General features: G+C 35.7%; 1 protein-coding gene across 1 annotated transcript in view; it reads right to left on the reverse strand.

Annotated features, from left to right (window-relative positions):
* The window catches only part of CDS1 (CDP-diacylglycerol synthase 1), a 70471-nt gene that overhangs the window by 9022 nt on the left and 36052 nt on the right, over window positions 1-25397 (reverse strand). The window contains exons 6-11 of the mRNA XM_042936008.1: window positions 10160-10218; window positions 8402-8484; window positions 7046-7133; window positions 4579-4647; window positions 1825-1977; window positions 234-353 (exon numbers count right to left, since the gene is read on the reverse strand). Coding sequence (XP_042791942.1) covers window positions 234-353; window positions 1825-1977; window positions 4579-4647; window positions 7046-7133; window positions 8402-8484; window positions 10160-10218 — 572 coding nt within the window. The remainder of the gene's footprint in view (window positions 1-233; window positions 354-1824; window positions 1978-4578; window positions 4648-7045; window positions 7134-8401; window positions 8485-10159; window positions 10219-25397) is intronic.

Below are 25397 nucleotides of genomic sequence, written 5' to 3' on the forward strand. Positions count from 1 at the left end.
AAATAAACTTAAAAAAAAACTTAAAAATAAAATGTATTAACCTGACCTGACCAAAATTTAATGAGATAGAATACACCAAAATCAGCCAGGAAGCATTTCTATGAGGCCGAAACAACTAGAATGTAAAAGTTTTTGCCCAGAGGCTAAATGTGAGAGACCAAGGGAAAACCAAATTACAACTATATTACATTCTCTAATTCTCTAATAATGTAACAAAGATTCTAAACACATACCTTGATTTTGAAAGCTCTTTTGAATCCACTGGCAAAGAAGCCTCCAAAAGGGCCAATCAATGACGCAAATGTTGAAAGAGCAATGCTGTGTATCTGGAAAGGATACAAGCTCACTGTTTCCTAAACAGAAAAAAAGGGGGAAAGGGTTTAACTGCAATAAAATTGTATTTGAGCATGCCACCTAAACTAAGAACCATGATATAAATACTAAGTCAAACCATTTGCCACATTTTTGTTAACTTCACAAACTTTCAGGATCGTGGGAGAAAAATATTTTGCACGCTCTCAATACCATTCTCTACGTAGCCAGCACTCTCCATTCCCTCCGTAGGCATACTGGCAGCACTTGGAACACTCAACTCTTGCAGTCGATAGGATACTCTAGTTTATCTAGAAACTTCTACAACACTTGAGCTGTAGGCTTACTAAGAATCGGTTGAGTTGATTTCTGAATTTGTTTCTTACCAGTAGAACTTTGTAATTATATATTTTAATTCTGTATTTTATTTCACTTTAATTTTGTATGACAAAATAAAAGGAAATTTGGTCTTTGTCTCAAACCTGCTTTCAAAAAGACCACCAAATTGAGCATCAGCAAGACAGTTATAAAAGATTCAGAGACGAGATAACAAAAATTGAGAAGAATTCAACAGTCTAATTATTTTGTAAATGCTTGCTTCTTGCTCCATTTTAAAGAAACTGAAACTACAAGTTGTAGACAGTGCATAAGTACTGTGGTTTAAGAAAGATTCTTTAGACCACCAATCTCTGGACCCATTCTCAAAGTGAAGGCCTTACCCCAAAGCAAAGATCAGTAGTGTCAAAAAGTTTTACAGCAGATAACAGATGGCTTGGACACTGAAAACAATTCTTGGAATCCGTGCATTGAACACTCAAGGAGAGAAATAATTTACTGGTTAATCTGCTCCTCAAAATTGTGGATTTTAGTTAAAAATATTTCAGATACACACAGGTACACAGTACACACCCAACTGTTTCATCCCCACTTTAACCAACCAACCAACCACCAGTCCTGATGGCATGGATCAGCAGGGTTCTACCAGACAGCTTGTCAACATCCTTCAGTGAGAGATGTCAGTATTGCTTTTAAATGCCAACAGTGTGCTTTTTGAAGGTAAACTGATTTCTTAGAAGTAGCTGCTTTCTGTATAGTACAGGTCCCCTAAAAATGAAGGGAATTTGAGCTGCTGAATTTTAATTACGCTTTAAATTGAGTCAATTCATACCAGTTACAAGGGAAGCTCACTGTAAACCATTTGATTGGTAGAAATCTAAGAAATACTGAAAAATATTTTCAAAAAAATACAAGATAAATTACCATCAGTAATCAAACTATCAAGTAAATTCCTAAGAGACAACTGGTTTGTGATAGTAATATTCATTTTATGTTTGAGAAAGGGAAGTCACAAGGGAATAGAAAATATTATTGATGCTAAGTAGACAGTGATACCACTTCTGTATCATTCAATTTAAAATTCTGTACAAATTGATTTCTTGGAAAAAGTTTAGTCCTATTTTTAAATGAACCTTAAACTTTGGGATGCAGGATCCTTAACTATGTTTATCTTACCTGTCTCAACACCACCTTTAGAAAGGGAGGAAGTGAATAACTCTGAAGCTGGAAAAGTTCTGAGGGTTCACATTCTGTAACGAAGGAGTTTACATCACTTCGGTATTCCACTGGGCAGACGAAGTACTGATATTTGGATAACATGTAGGCAGCCTGAATAACAAAGCAGGAGTCCATGAAACATTGAATGAAAAAAATCTGTCCATCTATCATATTTCTTAACTATCATAATGTGTCAGAAAGACCAGAGACAGAATGCCAAAATTTCTTTGCATTCACATTTTGCTATGTATTTTAAAAGTCAGATGGTCATAAATGACCCAATAAAAGACTCTGAAAAGCCACTAGAAAGCAAAAAGGTTTTCCGGGCGCCTGAGGGGCTCAGTCAGTTGAGCATCTGACTCTTGATTTCATCTCAGGTCACGATCCCAGAGCCCAGCATTGGGCTCTGTGCTGAGCATGGAGCCTTGCTTAAGATTCTCTCTTTCCCTCTGCCTCTTTCCGTGAAGGAAGGAAGGAAGGAAGGAAGGAAGGAAGGAAGGAAGGAAGGAAGGGAAAGGAAGGGAAGGAGGGAGGAAGGGGAGAGAGAGGGAGAGAGACAGAATGAAAGGAAGAAAGAAAGAAAGAAAAGAAAAAGGTTTTGGAAATCAGTGATCTTACAATCTTTGTATGACAACAAAAAGAAGGAAGGGGAAAGAGAGAAAAAGAAAACTGCTGTATTACAGCAAGGTTTTACTTTTTTAAAGTACACATAATGAATGTTAGCAGAAGCTAACAATTATAAAGGGATGAGAGAGTACAGGACTGAAGTTTATTGCATAAATTATGGTTACATTAATTTCAACAATAAACAACTGGTTATTCAAAATTACTAATAAGTGAAAACACCATTGTTTTTAACCAACCCAGGAAACTATTACTGAAGTATTCTTATAGCCATATCACTACAATTTTTAAAACTAGCTATCCTCAGCCATGGGAGAAGATACATAAAATATTTCATTATAAATTTAAATTGCCAGACAACAGTTACCCTCTTATTCTGCAGCCATTTGCCCCATTATATTGCTGAAGAATGGTTAACAAATGTACAAATATGACACTAGGAATGGATTTAATCCAACCATTCCAACCAGTTTACTCAAAATCATTTATTAAAAAATATATGTAATTTCCTTCCTTGTTACTTTGTCATGCATTATATTCTTATAGAGTAGCTCTTTATTTTCTTCTAATGATATGGCTATTCTTGTAGTATTTCTAAATAAGTCTTTAATGATACTAATACCACATTCTTATAGTATTATTTAACTTAATATTCTAATTATACCTGCTTTGTGATGTAAAAACATTGGACAAGCCTGGATCTCTTTTCATTGTTCTATTTATCAATTATTATCTCATCAGTATTCTACCACATAAACATCAGAATAATTTTACTCAATTCTATTGCCACTTTCTTGAGAATCAACTAAACTTACGAATTAAACAGGGCAATTATGGTAGTATTCCCATCCAGGAACCTGGCACATTTCCACTTATTTGTATTTTGCTCCCTCTCAAAGCTCCATGTTGTTACCAGTTATTCCACATCTGGCTACAGAATATATTCTAGAACTATCAGGGACTAGACTCTTTAAAAATTAAACTTCCAACCAGTTATTTTTTTTGCATACTTCTATCCAGCCATTTTACTGTATCTTTATTAATTCTCATGAGACCTCTTTTAATACAAACATAAATTCCATAATTGTACACTAATTATTAAAATGTTAATATCTATTATGCATGGCTAAAAGTAAATGTCAATTATTTTTATCAAACTTTTCCTGCAAGTTGGGTTTATAGCAGTAAACACCCCCACTAAATCAATTAGCCAGCATGCATTAAGGAGACAGAGTTCTTCAACATCGTTTATATTCTCTGCTTTTCTCAAAGCCACCACTTGTCCCAGCACCTGTGTCCCTGTGTCCCCCATAAGGCAGAACAGCTGTTAGAAACTGCCAAACACAACAGCACAACAGCGGGTCTCAAATCTAGCTGTACGTCAGAATTAACAGGGAGTCCACTGACGGGATAGGGCTGGGACATATATTTTGTATAAGCAACGCAGACAATTCTATTTTTCTTTTTTTTTTTTTTTAAGATGTATGTATGTATGTATTTACATATTTTTAAAGTTTTTTTTTTTTAATGTTTGTTTATTTTTGAGAGAGAGTGACAGAGCATGAGCAGGAGAGGGGCAGAGAGAGGGAGACACAGAATCCGAAGCAGGCTCCAGACTCTGAGCTGTCACCAAAGAGCCCAACACAAGGCTCAAACTCATGAACTACAAGATTATGACCTGAGCTAAGTTGGACGCTTAACTGACTGAGTCACCCAGGCGCCCCTACTTATTTACTTAAGAGGGAGGGTGTGGGTAGAGGGAGAGAGAGAGAGAATCTTAAGCAGGCTCTACACCCAACAGGGAGCCTATTGTAGGGCTTGATCTCAAAACCCTGAGATCATGACCTGAGCTGAAATCAAGAGTTGAACACTTAACCAATGGAGTCACTCAGGCACCCCTCTCCCCAGGTAATTCTGATATGAGGCCATGATGAGAACTACTGGAGTACAGAATTGGCTCTGTTTAATGGGTTTCAATAAATACATTATTAGCATTTTGTGGTTCAATTTTTTTAGGTTCAAAATAGATTGATAAATTTGCCACCATTTTCAAAATATAAATAAAATAAACATCTCAGTAAAACTCACAATGAATCCAAACACGACTGTGGAAAAGAAACCGCCAATGAATCCTTCCCAAGTCTTTTTAGGAGACAACTAAAAAAGGCCAAATAAAATTAAAAAGTTACTACACTCACAAAACACACAAATACATATGGCAAATTGTTTTCAGTGAATTCCCACAATACCTTATACATCTCTCCGTACTTTTTTCTTGATGGAATGGCTTTGGAAACCTTTTTCTTTCATTCCATGATCCCGATTTATTTGTACAAATTTCTCTAGTAATATCTAACACATTTTAGACCCTCAAACTGTGAATATATGTTTCTGTATAAATAACCTCAATTTATTTTTTTCTCTCCCAAAGAACTATGAACTCTATATTGAAATCATCGTCCCATGACTTTTATGCTTATATAAACCCCCACAATAGGGTGGTTCTTGCAATAAGGGTGAGATATAGTCATTCCAAGTACATATGGTCTGTATTGACCTACTACTGACAAAAAATAGAAGAATGAGTATAACAAAACACAGACATTGCAGCACATGAGATTTTCATATATTCTCAAAAATGCCATGCATTCAACAGACCTCTTCCTGAAATGGCAAAACACTCCAGATACAGTATTTGCTCCACAAGTATTCACATATCCTTCTCCCTTGGGTCACAATCTATGTCTGTCTCCATGAAGAAAGGAACATGTTGTGCTTCTAATAATAGATACTGTTTCAGATTCCGGCTATTGTTTCTCAGTCAATGGGGCATTCAGGCAGAGAAATCTGGAGGAAAGTTTGGAAATCAGTGATGCAGGGGCAGGAGGAAAAGATTTGGGAGTGCACAGCTCTAACTGCCTGAGGTGCCCTATATGATAAGGACTGATGTATGGGGAGATCACTGATGGCCTCTGTGATGACTCTTTCAGTGGATGGGTGGGGACAGAAGCCAAATAAATATCAGACAGAAGTTTCTGCAGACAGAAACAGGTGACAGGCTAATCTACATGATCTCTTTATAGACCTTTTGTCCTAATGATGTTCATAAAACCCAAAGCCAAAGTGTTGACAGAAATGGTTTCTTGACAAATCTGATAACAATTCTGCCACAGAGACAATTTCCTAGGATGATTCAGTATTACTGTCATGAAGTAGTTGACTCAAATTCAAAAGTGCCTGTTGATTATTTTAAAGATGACTTCTCAAATTAAATTGACCTATATAAAACTGATTTAGGGGTTAACTTGCTTAATCACATATGGGTATATCATACAACTAATCCAGCCTGGTAAATTCACTAGAAATCTGTGTCCAAAATCAAACAGTAAGACTCCTCTACAACCATAACAGCCTCTCTGAAGGCTTTCTAAGCCAAAAACTTATCTGGTACAGAAGTGAATATTTAATCACTTGCCCTGATGCTACAGCAGCTTTAGAAACTTTTAAAAATATATATATATACCTTGCTTGCTGTATCCCTCCCTATAGCTCAGCCTGATGCTGTATGCTGCTGGACTCTTACATGGGGAAGAACTTATGGAAGACTTTTAAAGGACAGGCACATCCATGTGTTCCTCTGGGAACACTTAAGCTACTCTTGTATCATTCTTAACAAACAGGTTTTGTATCTGCACAATTGTCCCAGTCCCTCCAAACTGCCTTCATACAGTAACATCAAAATAGCCAACCAAAATATTCGTGGGGATATTATTAAAGACTTTGGACAATACATGAATGGGGAGAACCCTATCTAAAGCCCCAACATGAAAAGTTTGTTTAAAGGTAATCAGTTCTAGTAAAAGGTCTATTTTTCCATGAGGAATCAGTTTGTTTCTTTCTTCCCCAAAATGAGCACTGTATAATTCATTAATTCATTTCTTTCTTTGCCTCCACTGAATGTAAGCAGAACCAAATCTAAGGCAAAACAACATGGTCTTTTCACATGTATTTTCCTTTCCCTTATCTTAACCTTTCCTTATTACATGCATTATCAGTATTTTATTGTAGGGCCTCAAATTTTTTCAAAATAAGCTTGGGTGTAAAAGTCTTACAAGTGGACAGGACTATGGGAAGGTGATGAAGTGTACACTTTTAAAAAAAATTTGGTAAAGGAGGTGATAGAGAAGACAGTGACAGGGGAGAGCAGAGTCTAGGAAAGGCTTGTTTGTAGGGTTGCTGGGGAATCAAGAAGAATTGCACTATAGCTAACAGAAAGAAACCAGCAGAAAGATGAAATGAGCCTTCTTCACAAGACAGAGGACAAATGATGGAGTCAGGTCCTTACTGAGGAGCTAACAGGTTATCTAAGAATCCACATGGAATCACTGGGAAACATGGCTCACTGCCTCTACACTATGGCTGTTAAACACAGCTAAGGAAAATCAAAGCACCTCAGAAATAAAAATGTGCAACAGCACCAAATTGTTGGAGATCTTCTCCAGTGGCTAATCTTTAAGGTTATGGTAATGGCTTGCTTGTGATGTTGTTCCATTACCTTAATTAATGGAGTCCTCCCAAAAAAAAATCCAAAAAGGTAAGCAGTTATGTCATTGCAAATAACACTTGATATTGGAACAAGGAACCTTAAAAAAAATCAGAAAAAAGTCCATATGATTAAGTGGCAAACATTTATATAGGTTTATGACTCATATTGAACCAATGCAATAGCCCTTTGGATTATATTGCAGCCTCATCCAGAACATAACACTTGCCAAAACATTAGTAGAAACAATAAGTATCAAGTAAATTTTCCCATTAAGCAATTCAGCAGAGCAAAATCTATAAATAAACTAACATACCAGGAGAATATTGCTAAGGAAAATATTAAATAATCAATTTAATTTTAATATTAAGCAATCCATTTCTATAGCTATAGACTTTTAAATTTTACTTTTATGAGGAACAAGTTATAAATAGAACAAAGAATTTAAAAAGCAGTCTTTCAAAATGGAAATAAGTCATCTGTTTAGACACAGTATAATCTTCATAAATTTATACCAAGCTCTTAATAAAAATTCTTTTTCAGGAATAATTATCAATTTCAATTCTATCTTAGCCTATAGTTACATGAAACCCTACTAATTGTACGGAACCTACTAATTTCAGTAACTGCTCCCCATCAATTAAAAGTCTGCATACGGAAGACAATCTTTATACACACACCTCAGTATAAACAAATTAAAACACAGAGCTGTGAAGGGTTTTATCTTGACAAAACCTATCAACTGTAAAAGATTTTAATTAATGGACTTAAAAGAATGCAGGGAAAATATGGTCAGATTTCTTAAAGCGTAAGTTTTTCTCCACTCTGATTTTTAACTAATAACTTTCATAATTTTAAACAAAAATGCTTTCTGAATCTGCAAGGCACTGCTATGTAGCAAGTAACTCCATCTGAAATCTGGACACATACTCCTGTGTAAAGGCAGAGTAAAACCTACCCAACTTTCACCCAGAGAAAATACATTGCCAGCATTCTGTTTGCTGACAAGCAAACGTTCATGTACTTTTTGCATTCCACAAAAATAATATACTCTTTTTAAAGTCTATGTGTGCTTTGTAAAAAGGCACACTAAGGTGCAGTAACACCCGAAAATGTTAATTTGTGGGAGCTTTTAGGAAGACTTCCTGCATTTTATTTGGAACCCGAATAAGAAGGGTTTTCAAGTTGTTAACAAAGCATTTGTCTTCAGATGTCAAATGGTAAGCAAAACTCAGGAAGACATTTTAATGAAATAGAGCAACAACAGAGAGTACATTTTAGTAGAAATCTGAAAGATACTGTCCAATGTGAAAGAGCTTTAAAAAGGCTAGGATATAAATACAAAGCAGCATAACACTGTCCCCTTACCATATCATGCCTTCAAACAGATTTTGGATGACAAGATGTGACTGGGTAACTGTTATCAGTAAAGTGACATGAGTCCATGCGAACTGTTAATAGCCCAAGAACAAAACAATTAGTGAACACAACTCATCAGTGCAGCCCTGGAGCAACAGCAATTTTGAAACACAAGTTTCTAGCATGACTTTCAGTCAAATTTTAAAAGGTAGGGTCATACAGAATAAATGCTGTTAGTAAATTATATTCATTTTGGTGCCTACTGGAACCTTAAAACCATGAAGACATTTAACAAAGTAATCTTAATTCATACACAAATAGAAAGCTAACAGTATTGATACACTACTAAATTTAAAAACATATACAAAATATACAATAATCTTGAGTCATTAGTTAAAAATGATAATGAGAAAGTTATGGTGGTTGTTTCAGAATTGAGAGAGAAACATTTTCCTTGGCATTCTGCAGTTATTAAAAATGCTGAAAATGATTTTTCTTTCAGAATTCACTATGGTAGCTTTTTCCCATTAGGAGTTATTTCTGACTTCAAATAACTCAAACCAGCAGGGACCAATTACCCTTAAGTGCCAGCTCTTCATTCTCGAAAACTGGTCTTCACAGCACTATTCAATGACAGTATTTGATTTCAGATTTTCAAAGACTTGTGTGTCTCATCAAGTCCATCTAGCCTGAGAGATGTCACTTTAGTAATTTTTAGCATCATCAGTATGAGGACAATATGAATGAAAAAAACTAATGTTTCTATATGTTTGTCTTACAATTTTGATTAGAATTTATAAAATGTTCATAATTCTTAATATTTTGATTTATTCATAACTTATTTCCCATTTTGGCAAATAATATATTAGTTGTTTTGTTTTGTTTTTTATCTGTATAAAAGATCCAATTCTTTTTATCTTATTTCTTTATCTGGTTTCTTCAAAATGTATATTTAATTTTTTTCAGTAGGCACCATTTATATTTTCATAGCACATTCTATTATTTCTAACTTGTCTTGATGATTTCTAGATTCTTATGGAGAATTTTAATCTCCTCTCAAGATCCCCAGAAATTAGAAATGTAAGAAATTCTAGTTTCCCAGTGAAGATGCTCAATAGAATGTCTTAATGGAGAAAAGCAAAGCATAAAGAATAGGAAATATATACAAATCCAAAATAAGCCTAACACATAAATTCACAGATTTAAATACTATATTTTGCATTTTATAATCTTATAATTAGCCAGCTTTTAAGAAAATAAGTTCATAATGCACAGTGATAAATTTCATTAAACACTGAACATACTTCAATGATACAGTGCAAAAAAAAAACCTTAGGGCAAAAAGAATTATGCAATCAACTGTGTGACTAACCACAACTACCAAGAAAATATATGTTCTGTTCTCTTTATGCTCAGGCTAACAACAAATAAACATAGATACTTTCTCTAGAAAAACATGGTATGTGTTTTCCTTACTAACTGTTCAGGAGACTATGAACATGCTTCAAATATTTGATTTTCATTTTATAGCCTTTGAAAATATTCAAAGAAAGAGTTTGGGAAACTTTGAAAACAGTTAAAATTTTTAAACCTTCAAAAACTTTACAACTTAAACCTTTTGTATTTAATAGTCAACCAAAACTGAAATGCCCCCACATTAGGCAAAACACCAACTAGCAGATTAGATCTACTCACTACAGAAAAAAAAAATTAAAGGTGAGTGTTTTTATTATACACAGTGACTACAGAATAATAGTTAATACAGACCATATAAAACTGCAGACGATAATGTTTCTTCACCAAGCTCAGCACAAACATGCAGAAACCTGTTCAAGAACAAAACACATGCGCTTGTGCAATTTGTTACAAAATGTAAGATTCACTGAGCTCACATAAGCCAATTTTCTGAACCACCTCTAGATATAGTTTAGCACTTACTCATAGGTCACCCTCTCCTACTCATATTAAGCATTTTATTTTTTTTATTTTTTTTAATTTTTTTTTTTAGGTAGGTTTCACGTCCAGTTTGGAGCCCAATGTGGGGCTTGAACTAAATGAAGGCCCTGAGCTCAATACCTGAGCTGAGATCAGGAGTCCGACACATAACCTACTGAGCCATCCAGGTGCCCCTTATAATAAGCATTTTAAATAAAAGTTTCTTGAGTGAAATGATCTTGTATTCTCCAAAATGCCTACTATATTCCATGACATAAATTCAATAAACATCCCCTGCATTAAGAGAATTAGTCTCTTGCAAATATGTGAACATGAAAAAACAGATCTTGAATTTCAGCTGAATAAAAGTTATCTGCATAGAGAGAAACCTCCAAGGGAAAACCTATAAGGCTATCAGCTGATTTTTCAGCAGGAACTTTGCAGGCCAGAAGGGAGTGGCATGACATATTCAACGTGCTGAAAGGAAAAAATCATACAACCAAGAATACTCTATCTGGCAAGTATATCATTTAAATTTAAAGAAAAAATAAAGAGTTTCCCAAACAGAAGATAAAAGAGTCTTACAAGAAGTATTAAAGGGGCCTCCTTAAGTAGAAAAGAAATTGCCATAAGTAAACATAAGAAAATTATGAATAAAAAGATGTAAAATATGATCACATACATATAATACATGGCGGGGGGAGTAAAAAAAGGAAAAGAAAAGGTGTTTGTTTATTTTTCTGTTGTTTTTTTTTTAAAAGAATGTGTTTGAACTTAAATGACCATTAAATTAATGTAGACTGCTACTTAGGATGTTATATATGAGTCTCATGATAACCACAAACCTAAGATCTGTAATCGACACAGTAAACAAAGAGAAAGAAAGTCAAACATAAGACTATTGAAACTTATCAATCACAAAGAAGGAGAGCAAGAAGGAATAGAGAAGAGATACAAAAACAGCCAGAAAACAAGTAATAAAATGGCAATATCTATCAACAATTACTTTAAATGTAAATGGCCTAAATGTTCCAATCAAAAGACATAGGATGACAGAATGTATAAAGAAAAGAGGCCCATCTGTGTGCTGCTTACAAGCGATTCACCTCAGATCTAAAGATACATATGGGGGAGGTGCCTGGGTAGCTCAGTCATTTAAGCATCCGACTCTTGATTTAGGCTCAGGTCATGATCTTCTGGTTTGTAGGATCAAGATCCATGTCAGAGTCTGTGCTGACAGTGCAGAGCCTGCTTGGGACTCTCTCTCCCTCTCTGTCTGCTTCTCCCCCACTCATTCTCTCTCAAAATAAATAAACATAAAAAAAAAAAAGTAAAGACACATACAGACTGAAAGGGAAGAGATGGGAAAACATCTACCATGCAAACATAAGTGGGGAAAAAAAAAGCCAGCATAGCAATACTTATATCAAACAAAGTAGACTTTAAAACAAAGAATGTAACAAGAGACAGAGAAGGACATTATATAATGATAAAGGGGTCAATCCAACATGAGGATATACCAATTATAAACATCTATACACCTAACACTGGAGCACCTAAAGCAAATATTAATGGACACAAAGGGAAAAATTGATGGTAATTCAATAATATTGAAGGACTTTAACACACCAGTTACATCAATGGGTAGATCATCCAGGCAGAAAATCAACAAAGGAAACAGTGCCTTTGAACGACACATGGGACCAGATAAACATAAGAGATACATACAGAGCATTCCATCTAAAAACAACAGAATACACATTCTTTTTAAGTGCACTTGGAACCTCTCCAGAATAGAGCACATATTAGGCCAGAAAACAAACCTCAATAAATTTAAGAAGACTGAGACCATGTATCTTTTCCTATCACAATGGTATGAAACTAGAAGTAAATCACAAGGAAAAAATGGAAACAACACAAACATATGGAGGCTAAACAATATGATCCTAACAACTAATGGGCCAAAGGAAATCAAAGAAGAAATTAAAAAAAAAATACATGGAGACAAATGAAAATGAAAACACAATGATCCAAAATGTTTGGAACACAGTGAAAGTAGTTCTAAGAGGAAAATACATAGTGATAAGGAGCTACCTCGAGAAAGAAGAAAGCTCAAATAAATAACCTAACCTTCACCTAAAGGAACTAGAAGAAGAACAAGCAAAGCCCAAGGTGAGTAGGAAAAAAGGAAACAATAAAGAGCAGAGCAGAAATAAATGACATAGAGACTAAAAACCACAGTAGGAAAAAAAGTCAGTGAAACCAAGAACTGGTTCTTTGAAAAATAAACAAAATTAAGATACATCCTTAGCCACACTCATAAAAAAAAGAGAAAAGACCCAAATACATACAATCAGAAACAAGAGAGGAGTAACAGCTAAAACTAGAGAAACACAAAGGATTATAAGAGAATACTACGAAAAATTATATGCCAACGAATAAGACAATCTAGAAGAAATGGATAGATGAAATGGATAAATTTCTAGAAATACACAATCTTCTAAAACTAAACAGGAATAGAAAATCTAAAGAAACTGATTATAAGAAATTGAATCACTAGTAAAAAACTACCAAAAAATTAAAGTTCTGGACTAGACAGACTCACATTCAGAAAACATTTAATACCTATTCTCCTCAAACTATTTCAAAAAATAGAAGAAAAATGTCCAAATATATTCTACAAAGCCAGCATTACCCTGACACAAAAATCAGACAAAGACATCACACAAAAAAACCAAAAACTACAGGCCAACATTCCTGAACACAGATGCAAAAATCCCCAATAAAACATTAGCAAACCACATACAACAACAATACATTATAAAGATTCACCAGGATCAAGGGGAATTTATTACAGAAATGCAAGGATGGTTCAATATTAACTCATCAACCAACAAGATATACACCACCATCAATAAAATGAAGGACAAGAATCATATGATCATCTCAATAGTTGCAAAGCATTTGACAAAACCCAACATCCATTAATGATAAAGTCTCAACAAAGTAGGGTTAGAGTATGTATGTGTACACACACACACACACCCACACACCCTACAGCTAACATCACACTCAATGTGAAAAACTGTGAGTTTTTCCTCTAAGATTACAAACAAGACAAGGATGTCCATGCTCCCCACTTTTATTCAACATGGTACTGGAAGTCCAAGCCACAGCAATCAGACAAGAAAAAGAAAGAAGAGGCATCCATATTTGTTAAGAGGTTAAACGGGGATCAAGACATGATACTATATACAGGAGATCCTAAAGACCCCACCCAAATACTACCAGAAGTAATAAATGAATTCAGTAAAGTTACAGGATATTAAATTAATGCCTAGAAATCAATAGTGTTTCTACCCACTAATAATGAAGTAGCAGAAAAAGAAATTAAGAAAACAAGACCATTTTACAGTTGCACCAGAAAGAAGAAAATACCTAGAAATAAATTTAACAAAAGAAGTGAAAGACCTGTACTCTGAAAATTATAACCGCTGATGAAAATAATTGAAGATAACACAAACAAATGTAAAGATATTCCATGCTCATGGATCATAATAATTCATATTGTTAAAATGTCCATATTACCCCAATCAATCTACAGATTCAATGCAATTCCTAACAAAATACCAAAATACCAAGCATTCTTCGCAGAACTGGAACAAATAATACTAAAATTTGTATGGAACCTCAAAAGACCCCAAATAGCCAAAGTAATCTTGAGGGGAAAAAAAAAAAGGCTGGAGGTATCATACTCCCAGGTTTCAAGATATACTATACAAAGCTGCAGTAATCAAAACGGTATAGTACTGACACAAAAACAGACACACAGATCAATGGAACAGAATAGGGACACCAGAAATAAATTCCTGATTATATGGTCAATTAATCTATGACAAAGGAAGCAAACATATAAAATGGGAAAAAGATAGTTTCTTCAATAAACAGATCTGGGAAAAACTGGACATGCAAACATACAAAAGAAACTAGACCATTTCTTAACACCATACAAAAAAATAAACTCAAAATGGATTTAAGACCTAAATGTGAGACCTGAAATCATAAAAATCCTAGAAGAAAGCACAGGCAGTAACTTCTCTGACATCAGCCATAGCAATATTTTTCTAGATGTGTCTCCTAAGGCAAGGGAAACAAAAGCAAAAGTAAACTACTGGGACTACCAAATAAAAAGCTTTTGTACAGCAAAGGAAACCATCAGCAATATAAAAGGAGACCTACTGAATGGGAAAAGATATTTGCAAATGATTTATCCAATAAAGGGTTAGTATCCAAAATGTATAAAGAACTTCTACAACTCAACACCAAAAGAACACAAACAATCCAATTAAGAAAATTCAGGACCTGAACAGACATTTTTCCAACACACTGAAAAAGTGCTCAACATGACTAAAATCGGGGAAATGCAAATCAAAACCACAACAAGCTATCGCCTCATACCCATTAGAATGGCTCAAATTAAAAAGACAAGAAATAACAAGCACTGGCAAGGATATGGAGAAAAAGAAACCCTCATACACTGTTGATGGGAGTGTAAATTGTTACAGCCACTGTCTAAAACAGTATGAAGGTTCCTCAAAAAATTAAAAATAGGAATACCACATGAATCAAAAATTCCACTAATGGGTATTTACCCAAAGAAAACAAAGACACTAATTTGAAAAGATACATGCACCCTATGTTTATGGCAGCATTATTTACAATAGCCAAGACATGGAAGGAACGTAAGTGTCCATCAATAGACAGGTTAGGAATATGTGGCAATGTGGCTATATACGTGTGTGTACACACAACACACACACACACACACACACACACACACACACACACACACAGGAATATTACTTGGCCATAAAAAGGATGAGCTCTTCCCACTGCAACAACATGGACAGACCTAGAGTATTATGGTAAGTGAAATAAGTCAGAGGAAGGCAAATGCCATATAATTATATTCATATGTGGAATCTAACAACAACAAATGAGTAAATAAGCAAAAACCCAGAATCTGACCTACAAATACAGAAAATAAATTGACAGTTAATAGAAGGAAGGTGGTGGGAGAATGGGCAAAGTGTGTGAAGGTGGGTGGGAGATATAGGCTTCCACTCATGGCATGAGTAAGTCACAGGAATAAAAGGCACAGCATAAGAAATATAGTCAGTGATATTGTAATAGCATTGTATGGTGACAAATGGTAGCTATACTTATGGTGAGCATAGCATAGGGTATAAACTTATCAAATCACTTTGTTGTACACCTGAAACTAATATAATATTGTGTGTCAACTATATTAAAAAACCACAAAGTATTATTATGAAAAAAAAACTTACTTGCTTTATCAGTCCATCAGGTGTATGTACAGAATGTTTTAATCTCTACATAAGACCAAAAATTGATACTAATTATATGGCAGCTAACATCTACTGAACACTTATTATGTTTCAGGCTCTCATTTAAGCATTTTACAAATATTACCTCATTTAATGCTTCTAACATCCCTATGATGGTAAGTATCTATTATTATCTTCATTTTATGTATGAAGAAAAATGCACAAAGGACTTTATTAACTGTCTGAAAATCACAGGGCTACAGAACAGTTAAACCCTCAGATCCTATAGACTCTGAAGAGCCATGTGGCTCCATAAATCCTTATTAGTAAGATTCAGGTTAAGAATGAATTGAAACTTCTCGGAACCATATTATAACTGTAGTAAAACATATTGTTTTGTTTTTTTTTTTAACATTTATTTATTTTTGAGACAGAGAGAGACAGAGCATGAATGGGGGAGGGTCAGAGAGAGAGGGAGACACAGAATCTGAAACAGGCTCCAGGCTCTGAGCTGTCAGCACAGAGCCCGACGTGGGGCTCAAACTCACGGAGTGCAAGATCATGACCTGAGCCGAAGTCAGCTGCTTAACCGACTGAGCCACCCAGGCGCCCCCATAATATTCTTAATAATTTAAAGATTTACAAGCAGCAAATGTGTTTGGGTTTATGTTTATATCCCACAAATTTATTACAATAACATTTTACTAAATAAAAATTATACCTAATTCAGTGAAATAATCATATACAAAATAAGGAGAGGCAACGGGAAGCACTTTTTGCCTAAGATATCAGTAAACTTCTAAAGAGAAATATTCCTTTACAGAAGTAGATATTGCAAATACATAAATTAAGTTTAACTTCAGTTAAGTAGCCATCCATGCATTCTATTCTACGATATCCTTACTGTGAGTTCCCCAAGATAGAAAACGAATTGTCAGGTAATCTATCCCATATGAAATAAACACTAGCTTTCATATATCTAAGTTATATTTACCAAGGCCATTCTACCTACTAGAGCAACCAAGGTGGATACTACACTGACCAGAGTAAATAATCAACCAGCAGCTTCCTTTAGCTATTTTTTGAAAGCTAATTCGAAATGTCAGTGTAAAGGAAAATGACAAAGGAAGAAAATACATACTGGCTCCCAGATCCTATCTCACCTCCTATGTGTCACCTATGGAGTTAATGTGACTGACTGAACTGCAAGATAAACATGGGAACATTTTCAAATGGAAGCACAACTAAAAGCCCTAGGTCACTTTCTTGAGACAAAGAAAGAAACTGGGAGGAGGTACAGATTAAAACATGAAATTCATGGCTTTGAAATCACCAGTAGCATAAAGAACCTCTTTAGTAATTATTATTGCTTTTAAGATTTTATTCTCTAACAGGTAGACTTATTTTGTGGCTCAAGTAACAATGCAATTTCTGTGCTGTTTTATGCTATTGGTTCACAGTTAGAGGCAAATGTAAATTGGACGTGGTGTAGAGGCTAATGGGGTAAGAGCTGAGCAGAGACAAGACAGATGTTTCTGGAAGCTCTACTTCTGTCCAAACGGACCCCTCTGACTCTCCCAGCACAACCGTGGGAACTTCTCAACATTATTAACTGTGAATTATTGCCTCACAAATACCACTCTTACATGTATGGTTTTCTCATTTTTGAGATCATATAACACCATTCACCCTTAAGCATTTCTTCAAACAAAATCACTAACAGAATTATTCGATATTTTCCTAATGGTGATTTTTATCTAGGACAGTCTTAGTAACTCACTTTTACCTGGTCCAATTTCACTGTTAAATCACCAGTAACATGCAGCTTTTTATGGTGCTTTAATAAAGGCTATAATTGTCTGACTCTTAAGATACATTAAGATAATATAATTTTCTGAATTTGGTGAGGGTATATTTTCCTAGAATATCTAAGGAATATTATTTTTAAAGAACAATCTGAAAAAGAAACACATAGATTTATTTTTTCATACACAACCATAAAGCTATGTGTATGTTTTATGCTTAAATGTGTAAAAATACATTATACTGGGGTGCCTGGGGTGGCTCAGTTAGTTAAGCATCCAACTTTGGCTCAAGTCATGATCTCACAGTTTGTGGGTTCGAGCTCCTCATTGGGCTCTGTACTGACAGCTCAGAGCCTGAAACCTGCTTCAGATTCTGTGTCTCCCTCTCTCTCTGCCCCTCCCCTGCTTGCACTCTCTCAAAAATAAATAAAAACGTTTTAAAAAATTTAATAAAAAATACATTATCCTATATTTCAATAAACCTATGGAAAGAATAACTTTGTCCATTTGGATACATAGTTTTACTTTTTTTTCCTAATTAATAAACAATATCTGAATGGTTACATCTCCAATTAAAAATAGTATTTCTTGGGGCATGGTTCATGGGTTTGAGCCCCACATCGGGCTCTGTGCTGACAGCCTGGAGCCTGGAGCCTGCTTTTTGTTTTGTTTTGAATTTTGTTTTTAATGTTTTTTTTTTTTAATTTATTTTTATTTTTTTTAAATATGAAATTTATTGTCAAATTGGTTTCCATACAACAATCCCAACAGGTGCCCTCCTCAATACCCATCACCCACCCTCTCCTCCCTCCCACCCCCCATCAACCCTCAGTTTGTTCTCAGTTTGAGTCTCTTATGTTTTGGCTCCCTCCCTCTCTAACCTTTTTTTTTTTTCTTCCCCTCCCCCATGGTCTTCTGTTAAGTTTCTCAGGATGCACACAAGAGCAAAAACATATGGTATCTGTCTTTCTCTGTATGACTTATTTCACTTAGCATAACACTCTCCAGTTCCATCCACGTTGCTACAAAAGGCCATATTTCATTCTTTCTCATTGCCACGTAGTATTCCATTGTGTATTTAAACCACAATTTCTTTATCCATTCATCAGTTGATGGACATTTAGGCTCTTTCCATAATTTGGCTATTGTTGAAAGTGCTGCTATACACATTGGGGTACAAGTGCCCCTATGCATCAGCACTCCTGTATCCCTTGGGTAAATTCCCAGCAGTGCTATTGCTGGGTCATAGGGTAGATCTATTTTTAATTTTTTGAGGAACCTCCACACTGTTTTCTAGAGCGGCTGCACCAGTTTGCATTCCCACCAACAGTGCAAGAGGGTTCCCGTTTCTCCACATCCTCGCCAGCATCTAGTCTCCTGATTTGTTCATTGTAGCCACGTTTAATGTTTATTTTTGAGAGAGACAGAGCATGAGTAGGAAAGAGGCATAGAGTAAGGGAGACAAAGAACCTGAAGCAGGCTCCAGGCTCTTCTCTGTAAAGAGCCTGACAGGGGGCTCGAAACCATGAACAGTGAGATCAGGACCCAAGCCAAAGTCGGACACTTAACAGACTGAGCCATCCAGGCACCCCTATAGTTATGTTTAATTACTACTACTGGTCAGCATTTATGTACATAGCACTGCACCTAGTGCTGTCCATACAAAGATGTGTACATCCTGTTGTCTAGTATATCAAAGAGTTCCCAGGTAGTTAGGGAGATCCAATTACCCAAAAGACTGGAGAGAAATATATTCAAAAAGAAAATGAATGAGATTTCTAAACGAGTCAGGAGAAGTAAAGGAGAAAAAAGGCATTAAAAAGCCCATAAAGATGAGATTGAGGCAATTTCAGAAAAATGGACAATCAAAAAATATTTATTGAACAGTGAAGATATGCCAGATACAAAAAAAAAAAGAATAAAATGAATATGACCAGCACTTCCATTCAAGGAGTTCAGTCAGAATCTAACTGAAGAGACAGAAATCATAATGAAGTTGTTTCTAAAATTTACTGTTGGTGATTAACCAATTCAATACATGTAGTCCTTAATTCAAAAAACAGACATTAAGATGGACCCAGGATTAAATATTGGAGCTTAATGACTCTTTCTCACTCTTTCATGTGGCCAAATTTTTCAAAACATTTCAAATATCATGTTACGTGAAATCAGAAGCCCACTGCATTATGTGGCCCATATTGAGACATTAGACTCGACTGAGTTGTTTTTAAAAAGTTTTAACTGAATCTGTATTGTAGAAACTGTCACACAAACCAACCATTATATTAGCTTAGACAAAGAAAGTTTTCTATCATCTATATGTTGAGTTTAAGGTGTAAAACAACACTGGCATGTGCACAGATTCTGTCTTTAACTCAAAAACTGTAAATGGTTTTGGAGGTAGAGTCCTCTGTGAACAGTTGTTTGTGATGTCTTTCTCAAGATTTCATCAACACCCTTTGAGATAATTAGATATCTAGGATGTCTGGGGAAAAAATTCTTAATTATGCATTAACTTTAGCCATGATTTAATTTTACAAGTCTACTGATGTTCTTGAATTCAAAGTATTATGTTCCAGTCACACCTTCTCCTTTAGGGTTTTTTTATAGATCAAAATACAAGCATACACGCATACATTTCAAGCAAAAAAAGTACTAGAAATAACATGCATATCACTGGTCAGCTAAAGAGATGTTACAGTGATGATATTAAGAGTCAAACATCTTAAGCTTATTCACTCATCACTATTTACATAATCACATGGCTGCTCTGGTTCCTAAAGAGCCCCAAATCCAAATGACCAAGAGCTTTTTAAAAATGTGTTTAGACCCTAGAGAAAATGTTTTTTCTATTACTTTCAGCCTTGCTAATTTTTTCTTCGCTACCAATCAAATTCATTTTACAACAAAATTATCTAAATGTCAGAATGATTTTCTGGGTCTTTGTCAGTGAGTTGCTTTGTATGATATTAGACAGGTCATTTAGTCTCATGGGCCTTGGTGAGGGGGTCAGACCTGGAGATACCTACATTCTATTTTAATAACATTCAGTATCAATGAAATAGCTTGGGCTGCATCTGCTGTTTAAGTCTGCTAAGACCTACACCTTCCAAAGCCATTTGATCACTGAAGAACTAAAATTCTTATAGGACTCCTTTGAATATTTTTTTACAAAAAGAATTCCAAAGATTTTCACAGCATAATTTGAGAAAAAAGTACACATTCTCAACATAGCATGCTTTCTATTTCCTCACTCCTGTTTTAAAGTCAAATTCCCTTTGCTAGACTAAGCCCAAGAATGTTGTTAACTACTTCAAGAATCACCAATAAGGCCTCAAGATGTGGCAAGCAAAACACAGACGCTGAAAATATATCTATAAAAAGCACTGGGTGTGAATGTCCATGTTCCCGGCCTCTTGACCATTCATCCAAAAAGTATGTATTGGGAACATAAATGCCAGGCCTTGCACTAGGCACTGGGCATTTAAAAAATAAGAGAGACACAAAGTAGGTTGTTTATGTTCTAACAGGACCACATCTAGGCCACACGTAAAATGATAATAGATACAGAATACTATGCATGATTTATATTAGAAGTTTTATCAATTAACACAGCAGCTCCTAGGTTACTACAACGTTGCATTAGGAAACTACATTCATAAAACTGTAATAATGTCAATATCCTGGTGTGATATTGTACTTTAGTTTTGCAAAATATTACCATTGCTGGCAACTGGGCAAAGTGTGTAAGGGATAGCTCTTATCACTTCCTACAACTACATGTAAACAGGTGATTATCTCAACAAAAAGTACATTTTTAGCCAATAATTTGGGATACAAAAGCAATTTTTCATAGACTGTTATAAAGACCAGTTTGGCGGCACCTGGATGGCTCAGTGGGTTGAGCACCTGACTTCAGCTCAGGTCATGATCTCACAGTTTGTGGGTTTAAGCCCCACATCGGGCTCTGTGCTGACGGCTCAGAGCCTGGCGCCTGCTTCAGATTGTGTCTCCCTCTCTCTCTGCACCTCCTCTGCTTGCACTCTGTCTCTCTCTTTTCAATGTTTATTTATTTTTGAGAGAGAGAGAGAGAGAGAGAGCGAGCGAGCAGGGGAGGAACAGAGAGAGAGGGAGTCACAGAACTCAAAGCAGGCTCCAGGCTCTGAGCCGTCAGCACAGAGCCTGACATGCGGCTCGAACTCACGAACCGTGAGATTATGACCTGAGCTGAAATCGGATGCTCAACCCACTGAGCCACCCAAGCACCCCCCGCCTCTCTGTCAAAAATAAACATTAAAAAAAAAATAAAGAGCAGTTTGTTTCTAAGAATAGCCCACAGTTATTTTTATTTTTTAATATATAACCAACCCTCTTAGTATTTAAGTTTTTTATGTTTATTTATTTTTGTGTGTGAGAGAGAGAGAGAACACGAGCAGGGAAAGGGCAGAGAGAGGGGGGTACAGAGGATCTGAAGCAGGCTCTGTGCTGACAGCAGAGAGCCTGATGTGAGACTCGAATTCACAAACCATGAGATCATGACCTGAGCTGAAGTTGGATGCTTAACTGACCGAGCCACCCAGGAACCTCCAACCCTCTTAGTATTAAATACAAACTCAGGCCCTCCTTATATTTAGCATGAATTACAGTACCAGTTTCCTGTCTGGTCATCCTATTAATGTCTCCCAACTCATCCTTCACTACACTACAGATCTAGTTATATCATCTCTTAATTTAAAATTCTCCATTGGTTTCTTAGGGATAAAGTCCAAATCCTTCCCATGATACACAAGGCTTCTCAAGACGTGGCTCCTTCCCACCTCCTTTCCAACCTTTAATGCCTGCCAGCGGCCCAGAACATGCAATCCTCTCTCATTTCCAACCTTTGCACCTTTCCTCTGCCTGGAAGGCCCTTTTCCTCTATTCACCTAGCAAATGTCTGCTTGTTCTTTACTATTCATGACACTTGTCATCTCTTCTCAAAGGCCTTCTATGGTCTCCAGCAGAGTAAAGTCCTCCTTACCCTTCATGCTCTTCGAGGTCCCTGTCCACATTTCAGCAATGGACTAGAGGAGTCATGTCTCACCAGTTTCAAGACCCAGAAGGCATGCTATCAACCTCCTTTCCCTCTATATATCCTCAACACCATTTGTGGTACCTAGGATTTGGAAAGCACTCATACGTTTGCTGAAAAAATGGCTTTTGATGAGTTTTTATGATTCTAATAGCCTAAAACAGCAAGCGGTAAGCTATTTCTATGGCAGAAATTAAGTCAGAAAAAAAAGGAAGAAATACTGATTTTACTTTAGAAAAGTAGAGCCAGAAAGTTTAGCATATGAAGCAAACAATTACTAAAAATTAAGAGCTAAATAAAACAAAGAAAATGAATTACACTGTCTTCACCCACTCAAAGGAGAAGTTATTCTTAAGTATTAGTTATAGCAAACCACAAAGGGAAAGTAAGAAAAGGAAACAGTAGGCACCTTATTTTATGACATTCTACCTCAGATTTGCTGTACACACATCAATACAGATGTAACTGCAGATATGAAAAAACTGGATTCAGATGTGCTGATATCAAACCATGCACAAACTGCATTAAGTGGAAAAAAACAGGTAGGTAATAACCTGTTCTCATTTGTATTAAAAAAATGAGGGTGGAGAGGATATAAACATATAAGCTTTAATACTTAGAAAATGTCTGCAAAAGTACTGGCCAACTTCTGGAGACATTCTGGAGATTGTAAATAAGGCTCTGAGGCAGGAGGGAGATTTCACTGAATACTGAGCCCAACATTGATTGTGGAGAGAAAAGAAAAGAAGAGAAAAGAAAAGAAAATTACAGTGAAAACCCAGAGAGCAAAGAGAACTGACGAAACGTCAAGGAAAACAGAAGAGAAATGGCTACAAAATTTTGAAGCTGGAAAACAGACTTGATAAATTTTAGCAGACCTGAGAAATCAGGGACTAGCAGTATTTTCCAGAAAAAAGTAAACAGAGATCTCTAGAAGGCAAAGGTAAGGCCTAGACTTCTAGACTATAGTGCTAAGTACCAGTCTACTAATAACAAGTGCAAGCCCTAGCAGAAGCAGTCAGCTGTGACAATGAAAATATTTTTAGAAATGTATGAACATAAAACATTTAGCATCTATGAACATTTCACAGGAAACTATTGGAGGCCATGCTTCAGCAAAATAAGGGTGTCAACTCAGAAACTGGAAGATGTAAAATATAAGAAATGAGAAGGCCAAATCATGAGGACACCTAGGCAGTAGGCCCACAAGCACAGTCCAGACAAGACCAGACTACAGAGGTTTCTAAGACAGAGGTCTTGAGGAAAAAAGGAAATTGATACACTGATTTGTGTGAACATTTGTAAAAACTACCAATAGGCATGGAACAAACTCAAAAGAATTAAGGATTCCTATACAGAAATGTATAGATGTGGAAAAGAGATTTGTGTGAACATTTGTAAAAACTACCAACAGACATGGAACAGACCCAAAAGAAATATTAAGGATTCCTATACAGAAATTTATCGATGTGCTGGGGCGCCTGGGTCGCTCAGCTGATTAAGTATCCGACTTTGTCCTAGGTCACGACCTCACAGTTCCTGAGTTCGAGCCCCGAATCGGGCTCTGTGCTAAGAGCTCAGAGCCTGGAGCCTGTTTCAGATTCTGTCTGTCTGTCTGTCTCTCTCTCTGCCCCTCCTCTACTCATGCTGTCTCTATCTCTCAAAAATAAATAAACATAAAAAAAAAAAAAAAGAAATTTATAGATGTGGAAAAGAGAAAATGAAGCAGTTCTAAGTTTAAGAAAAACAAAAAGTTGTATTAAGAATGGAAATATACAGGGGTGCCTGGGTGGCGGAGTCGGTTAAGCGTCCGACTTCAGCTCAGGTCACGATCTCGCGGTCCGTGAGTTTGAGCCCCGCATCAGGCTCTGGGCTGATGGCTCAGAGCCTGGAGCCTGCTTCCGATTCTGTGTCTCCTTCTCTCTCTGCCCCTCCCCCCTTCATGCTCTGTCTCTCTCTGTCTCAAAAATAAATAAACGTCAAAAATTTTTTTTTAAAAATAAAAAAAAAATAAAAAATAAAAAGAATGGAAATGTATGGGCTCTGTGCTGACATACACTGATACAAATGATTTCTATTTTCATTAATCATCATTTTGTTATTCAGTAATTACAAGACTGATATTATGAAATAATGTGAATTTGTTGGATTCAGCAGCAGAAGCCACTGCCGACACTTTTTGCTAATATTGTTTTTAAAATTTAAAATACCAATAAAGTCTTGCCAGTCTAAATACAAAGTAAAAAGGCACTGTATTCTTTGCTCTTGTAGCAGTAAAGAATCTATCCCCAAATGCAACTTACATTTAACAGTGTAAATCAAATCTGTTAGTTTGATAAGTGAGATAAACTACTCAAAGTTCCTACCAAGAAAAAAATGTCACAAATGTGCTTTGGTAAACGTAGAATCGGAGTCAATGTTTTTCTATCCAAATTCTACCTGTTTTCAGTCACCATTAATTTCTCTATTACCATGATTCTTGGAAACTGATTCGAATTTAAAATTGAATGACTACCTAAAATGAGTAATTTCTCTTGCCCATGAAAGAAAAGAAATGCTTTTCAATATCCTCTTTCAGGCATGTACTTTCTTTAGATGTATCAGTAACAATTTTTAAAAATAAAGTAACAGAAAACTGGACTAAGCAAAAACAAACAAACCCACCAAAAAAACCCCTGAATGTAAAAGAGTAATAAAACTCTTTAGAAAATGTAGGTTCCTCCCATCCCAAAAATGATTCTCTAACAACCACTATTCTCATTTCAGACTGTTTCACTTTCTGGGTTTCTAGATCCAGAAACAAAATCAAGTCCAGGGTCTGAAGAAGGCTTTATTAAAGCAAGAGC

Source organism: Panthera leo, chromosome B1 (assembly GCF_018350215.1).
Source record: "Panthera leo isolate Ple1 chromosome B1, P.leo_Ple1_pat1.1, whole genome shotgun sequence".
Lineage (NCBI taxonomy): Eukaryota > Metazoa > Chordata > Mammalia > Carnivora > Felidae > Panthera > Panthera leo.